The sequence below is a fragment of the Vipera ursinii genome (assembly GCF_947247035.1).
Source record: "Vipera ursinii genome assembly, chromosome: 1".
Taxonomy (NCBI): domain Eukaryota; kingdom Metazoa; phylum Chordata; class Lepidosauria; order Squamata; family Viperidae; genus Vipera; species Vipera ursinii.
The window spans coordinates 257,352,012-257,364,847 of NC_139512.1; the positions used below are offsets into that span (position 1 = coordinate 257,352,012).

The following is a 12,836-nucleotide window of genomic DNA, read 5'->3' on the forward strand; positions in this document are numbered from 1 at the left end:
GGTGATATACAAGAAAGGGGAAGAATCTCTCATTCTGACTGATGTCTATCAAGACTCAGTGCCATTTTTTACGAGATTTATATTGGACCTTTAAGCTCTTTAAGAGATGTATTTGGGCCTCTGAAGGGAGGTTTTTACTTTTTCTACATGCTTTTTCATCTGTGCCCAATTCTGATCAAACCAATTATCATTTTTATACCCCAATTTCCAAAGTGCTGTTGTGATAGAAACTGATTTGAGGTTAATTAATGTTTCATTCCATTCTAAATATGGTCAGGAATTCAAAGAACTAAACTGATTCTTGAGTTACACTGAAGGTCCACTGGCACCATTCTCAGTGTCCTGATCTTTCCATGAAATATTCTCTACAGGTGACATGATTGTCCTCAAACACTCTATCCTGATAAAACACCAGAAAGAGTGTAAGCTTGTTCCTTTTACACTGGTATACTTAGGCAGCCTTACTTCTCTAATATTATATTGCAATTTTGGAAGGCGTCTAGCAAATTTTTTCCAAATGGATCAGTGCCAACTTAACCAATGCTACAAATGAAGCTTATACCTATAGATGGTCCTCAGTTAAGGATGGTAATTGAGACTAAAATTTCTGCTGCTAAGCAGTGCAGTTGTAAAGCACAACATCACATGACTGCATTGCTTAGTGATGGCAATTTTGGCAGTCTTCATTGTTGTCATTAAGCAAATATTTTGGGTTGTTAAGCCAGAATCTCCTGACAATTTCCTACCAATTTTCAACAAGCAAAGTCAGTGAGGAACTGCCAGTAAGTCACAAGTCAAGGGAAGCTCACAAAGCTGTATGCAGCAACAACTTTCCCTAACCCAGCTGTACTTGTGAAGGGCCAGGTAACATATGCTGAGTCAGCAGCAGGAGAAAGAAGACAGTGAAGATCAACTGTGGGGTGGCAGTGATGAGGAAATGCAGAGCAACCAAAAGGGCAGAGATGGGGTGAGAAGATAGATGGAAAAAGAATTGAAGTTCACCTTGTCATAAATGCGAGTAATCATGTGTCCATAGAGGAGCTGCAATGGTTGTAACTTCAAGCACAGGCATCTGTTTAGTGCTGCAATAACCGAACTTTTGCTGAACAAATGGTTGTTAAGCGAGGACTACCTGTAATTAGAATCCTGCTTTCTTTGCTAAACGTCTGTCAGTAAAATCTGACTATTGCTTTAATTGTAGGCTGTCCATTGCTCTGCTGAATTAGTAAGACACAGAAAAGACTGTCGATGATGAACTTCTTTCACAGCAGTAGATGCTAAGCCCTCTGGCATCCTATTATGTACATGATGATGCATGCATAAATAAAAAACATAATAGTGCTAGAACAAAGTAGGAAGACAGCTTGATCTAATAGTATGAAAATATAAAAGGCAGGGATAAAAATATTATTGAAAGAAAAATCTTCTTCAGGGTCCGGTCCAAGCTGGGAATAAGCAAAATGGAGACTGCTTTAGAAAGTTGTGGTTTATTAAAGAGCAGAGCCAGACGAAAGAGGGCTGTGGGAAAGCTGACCACATTTATGTGGGAGTGGTGGGTTTTTATACCTTCTTGAGCTTTTGTTTGGAGTTGTTCCTGTGGCATGAACTTTGACCTGTGTCTGAGGGTATCTTTCTGGTATTCTGATGGTGGTGAGTTATATCCTGCTTCCCTGGAGCTGTGGCTGATGACTTGGATTTTTTTGTGTGAGGGACTGTTGATTCTAGGGATCTTTGTCTTTCTAATCCAAGCTTCCTGGCTCCAATCTTTCTGACAAGATTATCACACCAGCATTTCTGCAGACCTGGTTTCTGTTTGGGGCAGAGAGACTTTTGAGGGTGGGGGGAATTGGTTTCTGCCTTTAAAATCCTTTGGGGAAATATATTCTGCCTTTGGGGAAATATATTGTGTCTTTTTAATATTTCCCAAAATATTTCTTTCTCTGGATTCTTCCCACACTATGATTCAGTTAAATTTTAATTCAATTTCTGTATTCTATAACATGTCTGCACTGCTCCTCCTTTTTCTGTATTTACAAATTCTGCTCATTTCTCTGTATGGGATTTTTTTTACAAGTTCAGAATTTGCTTTTCTCGGATCAAATCTTAATCCACTCATTGTAATAGGAATTGACCAACTGGCTTATTTATCTCCAGAGTCAGGTGTTGTGGACTGAGAGAATGACTAACTCAAAGTAAGCCAATTAGTTGTCAGCCTAAGGCTCGACCAGAAGTTGCAAGTGGTCCGTTTTAGTCCTACTTAGGTATGAAAGGCAGTTGGTTGACTGGCTCAGTCTTTCTTGCTCAGCCCAACCCACCTCATAGGGTTGTTATTATGGGAAAAATAGGAGGAGGAAAGAGTATTAGGTATGTTCGTATGTTGTGTTATTTATAACTTATAAAGGCAGTGTTGTGTATGTAAATAGTTAGCAATAAGCCATGAAAGATATTGCAAACACTGTGCAGCTTTGCAAGGTTTAAAGCGGGAAAATAAGGTGCAATCATTGGACGCCACAACCAAGGAGCGGGAAAACAGACTGTTTGTATTGGTTACAGTTCAAACGCTTTCTCTATAAAAGGGTTGCAACATTTGACATTTGACAGTTGACTTTGTGTATTCAATAAACTCGTTCAGTGTTAACCACTCTGAGTCCTCGTCAATTCGAACCAAACAACTGGCGACGAAGGTGGGATTGACAGAAGACCAGAGATTAGGAAGAATTGTCGTGAAGGCGGCAAAGTCAGAGCGAGTCACAGTCAACCGAGCGGCCGCGGCAGAATAGGAAAAAAAATTCTCCGAATGGCGCAAATCGGGTCACTAAAGGAATTTGACCCTAACTTCCCCGAAGATTGGGAAGAATACATTGGTCAAGTCGAAGGATTCCTGTTAGTGAACGGAATCACTGACGACCGAAAAAAAGCGGCGGCACTTTTGACAATTTGCGGCACACCGGTCTACAGAGTCGCTGTCGGGCTGTGCCAGCCACAACCAGTCTCCAGCGTGCCCTATGCCGACCTCCTTGCAAAACTAAAGGTTCACTTTACTCCCCGAAGGTCCGAACTTTTTTGGCGGCGCATCTTCGAGAAGAGAAATCAGAGACCGGGGGAGTCCATACAGAAATTCGTCGCTGCCGTCAGGGAAGCCGCAGTACGTTGCAAATACGATAATTTAGAAATTAGGATTCGGGACAGAGTCGTGCTGGGCTTACGCGATGAACAATTACAAAATAGAATAATCGCCAAACCTACCGGCGATTTACAGGAAGTGCTCGACGAACTCCTAACGTATGAGTCAACCGGGTATCGCGACCCCCCCCGCAGTAGCATGGCGACAGCACCTGAAATTAACCAAGAGGGCTATGTGGACTGCGGGGAGGTGGATCAGCAGTGGGAGGAAGAGATCGCCGAAGTCTCCAGGCGATTTGGAAAGATGGCACCCAGACAACCTAGAAGCGAGGGGCCTGAACCCGGCCGCCGGCAACAACCCGCAACACCGCAAAGACCACCGACCGGGGCACAACGACCGTGGCGGGACACCGCAACCAGACCGCGCGACAACGACACCCAGAACCGATGTGGCAGCTGCGGCGGCAACCATCCCCGCGCTTCCTGCCGATTCCGCACCGCCAAGTGCAGGGCTTGCGGCAAGACCGGCCACATCCAGGCCATCTGCAGAAACCGCGTCCGGGACTCCCGTCTGAATGAAGTCGATGTGTGGCCAGAGGGTAAGGTAACCCCCAATGCTAGTGGCAAGGAGACCCCTAGATCCCGGGCGAAATTTCCAAACCTAAGGGAGGTGGCCCGAGTCAATCGGAGACGGCAGGGAAGGGGGCACAATTTTCCGGACGGAAAATTAAAAATCACAGTCCTTCTGCAAGGGGTTCCTTGCAGAATGGAAATTGACTCCGGGGCTTCAGTGTCGATAATTTCCACTGAAACCCTTGAGAAAATTGAACAACTAAGCGGAAAAAGAATTCCACTTAGTCCCACAAATATTCAATTAATGGACTTCCAAAAAAGTCCAATAATCGTAAAAGGAAAGACCAGCCTTAGAGTAAACTTTAAGGGGTTTAAGGGGGTCTTAGATTTGGTAGTTACGGAGGGGAATAGGACTAGCTTAATAGGGCTTAATTGGTTTCCTGCCCTGGGAATTTGGATAGGGGGAATAAATTCTGTGATTAGAAATAAGACCCTCGAATCCGTCTGCAAAGAATTTGCAGACGTATTCGATGGATCTCTAGGCAAGTACAAAGGGCCCCCCATTAATTTTAACCTAGACCCCTCAGTAAATCCAATCAGGCTAAAGGCCCGGAGGGTACCTTTTGCCTTAAAAGAAAAAATCGAGGCCGAGCTCGACCGGCTTGTAGGCCTCGGAGTTTTAGAACCTGTCGAGGGCGGTTTGTGGGAGACGCCGATCGTCACACCCCTCAAACCCAATGGGGATGTGAGGATCTGCGCCGACTACAAGGCGACCCTCAACATTGGAATGAAAAAGCATGCTTACCCGGTCCCGACGGTGAAGCAGGTCCTCACCACGATCCAGGATGCCGCCATCTTCGCCAAGCTCGACTTGGCGCATGCGTACTTACAGTTGACTGTTTCCAAAGAGGCGGCAGAGGCACAGACAATTGTTACCCACAAGGGGGCGTTCCGAGTCCACAGACTGCAATTTGGAATTGCAGCAGCTCCTGGCATCTTTCAAGAAGTGATGGAGAGGACCTTAAAGGGCATACCTGGAGTATGCCCTTACTTTGATGATGTCCTAATAGCTGGAAAAGATGAAGGAATGTTAGTAGAGCGACTGGAACAGGTACTGGGTAGATTTAGAAAGGCTGGATTAAAATTAAAAAAGGAAAAATGTAGCATAGGGGTTAAATCCACTGATTTTTTGGGGTTCAGGATTGACAAAAGCGGAGTCCACCCTACCCCTGAAAAAATTAAAGCAATAAAAGGGGCGCCTGAACCAAGGAACAAGGCTGAGCTACAGGCCTTCCTAGGCTTGGTAAATTTTTATCACACTTTTGTGCCACATAAGGCTGCCATTGCAGAACCACTGCACAGGCTTTTAGATAAGAAGACCCCTTGGCATTGGCAAGACAAGCACAAAGCGAGTTTCCAGACCTTAAAAGATATCCTTTCCAGTAGCTCAACTGTAACCCACTTTATAGAAAACAGACCAATCTACCTGGCGTGCGATGCTTCGCCTTATGGCGTTGGGGCAGTAATCAGCCATTTAGACACCCAGGGAATGCAAAGACCCATTGCTTACTACTCCCGCACACTAACCAAGGCAGAGCGGAACTATGCTCAAATTGACCGGGAAGCTTTAGCCATAGTGGCAGGAGTTAAAAAGTTCCACGACTACCTGTATGGCAGGAACTTTACAATACTGACAGACCACAAACCCCTGCTGGGACTGTTTACCACAGATAAACAGACTCCCCAAATTATGTCTCCCAGGATGCTGAGATGGTCCATTTTCCTCTCAGCATATTCATTTTCCCTCCAATACCGACCAGGTAAGGACATGGGTCATGCAGACGCTCTTAGCAGATTGCCCCTTAGCACAACAGAGGAGGACCCTGCCCCAGTGGGACAAGTAATGTCCCTACAAGATATTCCTGATCTGCCCCTAACTGCTAAAGACATAGCTGAGGCAACCAATAAGGACCTCATCTTAAGGAGAGTAATGGCCTGGGTCATGAGCGGTTGGCCCAACGCCAACCCGGACGTAAAATACAGTCCATTTTTCAGAAGGAAAGATGAACTATCAGTTCATATGGGTTGCTTACTTTGGGGAACTCGTGTAGTAATTCCAGAAATCCACAAATCAGCTATTCTATTTGAATTGCATGAGGGACACCCCGGAATAGTAAGGATGAAGGCCCTGGCTAGGAGTCACTTGTGGTGGCCAGGATTGGACCAAGACATTGAGGAATGCGTTGCCAATTGCCATCTGTGCCAACGTTCCAGGCCTGAACAACAACACATCCGCACACATAAATGGGAGCTAGCTAGGAATCCTTGGTCCAGGATTCATATTGACTTCGCTGGACCTTTCCAGGGGTTAACGTTCCTTGTAGTGGTCGACAGCTACTCTAGATGGCTAGAAGTAGTACCGGTCAGTTCAGTAACGGCAGGCAGAACAATACAGGCATTAAGGGGCCTCTTTGCCACTCATGGGTTGCCGGATTTAATAGTGTCTGATAACGGGCCACAATTCACATCTATTGAATTTCAGGATTTCCTCAAGGCCAACTCGATTAAGCATAAGACTTCTGCACCCTTCCACCCCTCCACCAACGGATTGGCTGAAAGGAACGTGAGGACCACGAAGGACGCGCTTAAAAGAATCATTCGAGGTGACTGGCATCAGAGACTAGCTGAGTTCTTGTTGGCTCAACACACAACCCCTTGTTCGGCTACAGGGAAAAGTCCAGCTGAAATGAGGTGGGGAAGAAAAATCTTGACCAAGTTGGACAGACTACACCCTGACCGACTCCAACCAAACATTGAATTAGACATTCCTAACAGAACATTTGAAGTGGGGGACTTGATTTGGGCCAGGAACTACGCCCAAGGGGATAAATGGATTCCTGGGGTGGTAACTGAAATCTTAGGTCCCCTATCATACATCATTGAGGGGGAAGGGAATAGGGTCTGTAAAAGACACATAGACCAGCTGAGGAAAAGATCTAGTGGGTGTGTGCCAGCTGAGGGGGACCAAAGCTCAGTTAGGGCAAACAGTACAGATAACATTAGGCCAGAAAGTGGTGTAGTGGTTGGGCAAGATGACATATTTCCTGATGCCCATCAACAACAATTCAGTCCAATTGATTGGGAAATACCCCTGCGAAGTAGGCCAGTGACAACTGAATCCCAAACACAACCTAATACACAAGGCAGTACATCTGAAGCCAGTAACCCTGAGCCCAGGTCTAGTAGTAACCAGCATAGTAACCAGCAGCCAAGCAGTCAACCAGGAAGAAGGGTCCCTAGCAGCCAAAGTAACAGATACCCTTCTAGAATACATAGGCCACCAAAATACCTAATGGATTTTGTAAAGAAATGACACCAACTGGGGGGTAAGGGGTGTTGTGTATGTAAATAGTTAGCAATAAGCCATGAAAGATATTGCAAACACTGTGCAGCTTTGCAAGGTTTAAAGCGGGAAAATAAGGTGCAATCATTGGACGCCACAACCAAGGAGCGGGAAAACAGACTGTTTGTATTGGTTACAGTTCAAACGCTTTCTCTATAAAAGGGTTGCAACATTTGACATTTGACAGTTGACTTTGTGTATTCAATAAACTCGTTCAGTGTTAACCACTCTGAGTCCTCGTCAATTCGAACCAAACAGGCAGGATATAAACAGATAGGTAAATAGTTACTGTAAACTTCATAGGCTTCTTAACTCAGCCAAGGGCTCCCATTTAATATGAACAGATAGGGGGGTGGGGGTGAGGAAATCGGCTAAAACTTGCCGTTGATAAAACACATAAAAACTAAGAGTTAAGGTGGGTTTACTAGCACTGGAGACTACAGGTTTCTTTTCCTAGCCTTGGAAACTCAGGATGATTATTGCGGGGCTAGCATGAAGGGGGATTTTCCCCGATACCGTCTCAGGCTTTTGGAAATGCAGGCTTTAACTAAATAAATGACAAAAGGCAGCCACCCTTCTGAAGCTTGTGCGACTACTACAGAACTTGCTGAGTTATTCCCGACAGCGACCTTCCAAGGGCTCCCTTTGCTTTAACCGTCCGTCTCTATTACTACAAGCTCTTGCGTCAAACCGAGGAGACGCCAGCGGCAGGCCCCGCCTTTTCTAATGCGGACGGAACGCCGCGAAGTTGAGCAAGAGCCACAAAAGGCCCTGCCGGCGACGTGCCTCGCCTGTTTTCATCAGCCGCTCAGCAAATTGCCCCTTTCTGCCCCGCTGCTGCCGCCGCCATGGCCTCCGGGACCAAGCCTCTGCTAGGGCACATCTGCGTGGTGACCGGCGCTTCGCGGGGCATCGGCAAAGGCATCGCGCTGCAGCTATCGGAGGCGGGCGCCACAGTCTACATCACCTCCCGGCACCGGGAAACTCTGGAGCGAGCGGCGGCGGAGGTGCACGGCCGGGGGGGCAAGTGCGTGCCGGTGGTGTGCGACTCTACCCGAGAGGAGGAGGTGGCGGCGCTGTTCGAGCGGGTCCGGCAGGAGCAAGCCGGCCGCCTGGACGTGTTGGTCAACAGCGCTTTCTCCGCGGTGACCACCCTCTCCAAAGAGATCGGCGTGCCGTTCTGGGAAAGCGAGGCCTCCCTCTGGGACCAGGTCAACAACGCAGGCCTGAGAGGCAACTATTTCTGCACGGTTTATGCCGCCCGGCTTATGGTGCCGGCCGGACGCGGGCTCATTGTCATCGTCTCCTCGCCCGGCGGGCTGCGCTACATGTTCGACGTCCCCTACGGGGTGGGCAAGGCTGCCTGCGACCGCCTGGCGGCTGACTGTGGCGTCGAGTTGCGCCCCTTCGGCGTGGCCTGCGTGGCCCTTTGGCCCGGGCTCGTTCGTACCGAACTGCTCCAGGAGCAAGCGGGGAGTTTCGAGAAAGTATTCAGTGACCTGCCGGAGCGGTTGACCAAGGCAGAGAGTCCCGAAGTGAGCGGGAAATGCGTGGTGGCCTTGGCCTCGGATCCCCAGGTCATGCGGCACAGCGGCAAGGTGGTCCTCACCCCAGACCTTGCCCGTCTCTACGGGTTTAAGGACGTGGATGGACGAGACGTCTATAATTATATTTCGATTCGGGACATCCTTACCGAATTGATGCCCAAACTGTCTTACCTTTTCTGGTTCATTCCCCGCTTTATCACTCTTCCTAAGTGGGCCCTTACTCTTTATTCCAGCAAGTTTGCGATCTACCCTCCCATTCAGCCAGCAGATTTTAAACCACCTAAAAAAGACTAATCGTCTGGCGCACCCCTTAGGAGCATGTTTTGCAACGAGGTCAAGCTTTCTTTTGTGAAAAAAAAATATTGCTCTGCTTTGTTCTGTTTCCTCTCTTGAAAATTGGGAAGACTTGAGTTCTTGCAGGGAGTTTACCCCTCTAAAAACTCTTGAGGAATTGCTTCAGGATTTCCCTCTGGAAAAAAAAAAGCTTTATGACACCATTTGCTACAATCTGCTTTTGTGTTTTGGACACAGCATTAGCTGCTAAGTTACTTAATATTTCTGTCCTATCTAAAAAGAAAGCTTTTGAGGTTTATCAAAAAAAACCATTCACCTATTTGAAAGTGATGGAGCTACTTACAAGTAAGAATACCATAGTTGAAAGAAGTCAAGACACCTGGAAAAAGTACCTTTTTGTTTTGCTTTCACCTATGTTGAGGCCATTTATATACTCCGCCAGAACCTGTTTGTATCACAGTCTTCTATATTTTGTTTCCATAAAAACAATTGTCAATTTGGCATGTATGTGATATTCTGAAGCTTACTTAAAACAAAAAATCTAAACTCTGAAAGAAAGGGGTTCCTCTCCTCTCTTCCATTCAGTTTTATTGGATTCTTGGAGCCTGGTGAAATCCCAAGATAAAACTTGGGGAGAAATCCTTTTATCTGTACTTTTTTTCAGCCTTCAAGACATTCCAGAATTCTGTTCATTCCAAAGTCAAATATTAGCAGAATTAGTCCTGATGAAAGAAAACCCTACAGAGACACTAGTACAGGGGTAGGCAACCTGGGCTCTTTTATGACTGATGGACTTCAACTCCCAGAATTCCTGAGCCAGCTGGCTCAGGAATTCTGGGAGTTGAAGTCCATCAGTCATAAAAGAGCCCAGGTTGCCTACCCCTGCACTAGTATATTAAGCCATACAGGACACCCAATCAGCAAAAATTAGCAAATGTAATCAGAGCCATCTCAGAGTGGACATAGAACAAGCTATAAAACATGACAGCTCTCCAGAAAGAAAATTTGCTAAAAACCATTATGAAACAGATAAGGGGGTTTAAAACAAAGTCCTGAATAAGGAGCACAGGCTGTGTGTGTGTGTGTGTGTGTGTGTGTGTGTGTGTGTGTGTGTAAAATAGGAAACACCTCACCTTTGTTCAGTTTGCTGTCTGTATAATTCTCAAAGAAGCAAAATTGTTCTTTTCATAAGACAACCATTGTTTGTTCCTAAAAGGTTTGAGGAAGCTGATGTAATCCTTCTCATAAAGTGTGTACTTGCTTGTTAAGTATTGTATTCTGTGGCCACAAATCAATAAAACTGAAAAAACTTGCTTTACCTTGGAATTGAAATTTTTTTTTCTTGTAGCCACTTAAAGATTTTTTTTCAATAGTTACAACTTCAGTGCTTAGCACTTTTCATCCAATGTAATAGTTAAGGGCCAGGAAAAATAATAGAAGATTGATTTATGAAATATGGTGATATTCCTAAGTGTAAGGGACAGCCACAGGGGAGGGAAATTGGTGTTATAAGATTGTACTAGGGAAAACAACCAGGAGGATATCTATGATACCTGTATTATCTTCTCCTAATTGTTCTTGTGCCTGCTCTATTTTTGAAAATTGTGTACCATAATTAGAAAATAGATTTTAAAACTTATTTGGGGATTCAGATGTGAACATGGTATGTGGAATTAATCTCAGCAGCTGTGGAGGCTTAATGCTAAAATAATTGCTAAATCAGTCAGTTGCGAAAGGCAGCTTTACTTGGAACAGCTTATAATAATGTTACCTTTAATATTATTAAACAACTGCCTACTTTGGGTCCTTGGGAAAGGATTCAATAGGTGGATAAAACTGTCTAATCTGAAAATCTGGCTGACTGTGCAACAAACCATAATAATAAAGTCACAGGCCAAGCAGATAACAAGACCTGGCAACGGCTAAGAGCAGGAAAACTGAAGAGACAGAAGAGCTAATTCTGATTGCACAAGACCATGCCTTAAGAACAAATGCATATAGCCAAAATTAATAAGACAGCAACATTTTAGCAAATGCCACCTCTGCAAAGAGCTGAAGAAACAATGGACCACCCTCTTAGTTGCTGCAAGATCGGACCAACTGACTACAAACAACGGCATGACAAAGTACCAACAACAGTACATTGGAAGATCTGCAAGAAATACCATTTGCCTGAAAACAAAAACTGGTGGGACCATAAAATAGAAAAAGTAATAGAAAGTGAAGAAACAAGTGCTCTGGGACAGAAAAGCACCTACCACATAACCCCCAGACTTAACAACTGTCAATAAGAAAGACAAAAAAAAGTCTGGATAATGGATGTGACAGTACCTGGAGACAGCAGAATATAAAAGTGGGGAAAAGTCACAAAATATAAAAGATATACAAATAAAAATAGAACGGCTATGGCAAAAGAAAACAAAGATAGTACCAATAGTTATAGGTGCTTTGGGTGCAATCTCAAACATCTGGAGCACCACTTGAACACCATCAGCATTTACAAAATCACTACCAGTTAATTGCAAAAGGCAGCTTTATAGTAAAACTTGAGTTATTTATAAAAATAATAAAGGCAGGATATAAATGAATGCCAACTTCTTTTTCTAATCTTGCAGTCACATAATGTATTGGCTACTAAGGTTTCAGCAATAGCAAGGAAGAAATCTTTGCTGTAGAATCTCATTCTGAGAACATATCCCTTCATCTGTAGAGATGAATTCTATAGCATCTAACTTAGTTTTCCCAGAAACCGTAGGAGTGTAAATTAAATCACTTAATTACTATTTTAATTTAATAAAACCAACCAGACAGGTTCTAAACAAAACCCAACAACTTCATGTTGAAACAAGGCCATCTGAAAATTGAATAATATTTTAATAAAATGCTGAGTATAATGTAAGTCAAGGAATTCAAATACATTTAAGATCTTCATCATTTCCTCTCTTGTAGCTTAACTAGTTTGAAATTAAGACATTCTGGTTGAATTTTTCTGTTCAGTCCCAGAATTTGCCATGACGCTATGTCCAGGAATATGAGTGTCTTTCAGTATAATTTTTGTTTGCTATTGCAGCAAAAACATTGTATTTTATTTTCTCCTTGACAGCTATCAACAGAACTCAGGTGACAGAAACAAACCAAGGGGAAAAGGAGCAGTCCCTTAAATTCAGCAAGGCACCACCTATACTATACCTGTATATTTGTTTTTTCTTGCTTAAATGTAGAACGTTACTGTTTTCACCATTGAATTTCATTTTGTTAGATAGTGCCCAGTGTTCAAGTCTGTCCAGATCTTCCTACATATATCTTAAGCCTATCTTCTGGAGTGTTGGCTATTCCTGCCAGTTTGGTGTAGTCTACAAATTTGATGAGTTCCCCATCTATCCCCTTGTCGAAATCATTGATGAAAATGTTGAAGAGCACTGGGCCCAGAACAGAGTTCTGGGGCACCCCACTACATACTTCCCTCCATGTAGATACAGTTCCATTGAGGACCACACACTGAGTACGGCCGGTCAGCCAGCTACGAATCCATCAGGTGGTGATTCTGTCTAACTCACATTTTTCTGTCTTATCAAGTAGTAGGTTGTGATCTACTTTATCAAATGACTTACTGAAGTCCAAGTAAATTATATGCACAGCATTCCTCTGGTCCACTAATTTTGTCACTTGGTCAAAAAATGCAATAAGATTTGTCTGGCATGATCTGTTTTTGACAAACCCATGTTGGCTTTTAGTAATGACTTTGTTTGCCTCTAGGTGTTTGCTGATTTGTTGTTTGATTATCTAATTATTTTAGGATTAGCTTTCACAGACTACAGACCACTTTGTCAGGTTCATGCAGTATAATCTTCAGGGTATATGTGCTTGTGTGAAATAGAGGCAACATACATGCATGA

The 12,836-nt window shown here is 44.3% G+C and overlaps 1 protein-coding gene across 1 annotated transcript; it reads left to right on the forward strand.

Annotated features, from left to right (window-relative positions):
- The first annotated feature begins 7,848 nt into the window (after positions 1-7,848).
- DHRS1 (dehydrogenase/reductase 1) lies at positions 7,849-9,758 on the forward strand. Its single transcript, XM_083359542.1, has one exon. It carries the CDS (start codon positions 7,948-7,950, stop codon positions 8,938-8,940), a length of 993 nt encoding a protein of 330 aa, XP_083215668.1. The 5' UTR covers positions 7,849-7,947; the 3' UTR covers positions 8,941-9,758.
- Positions 9,759-12,836: the final 3,078 nt, after the last annotated feature.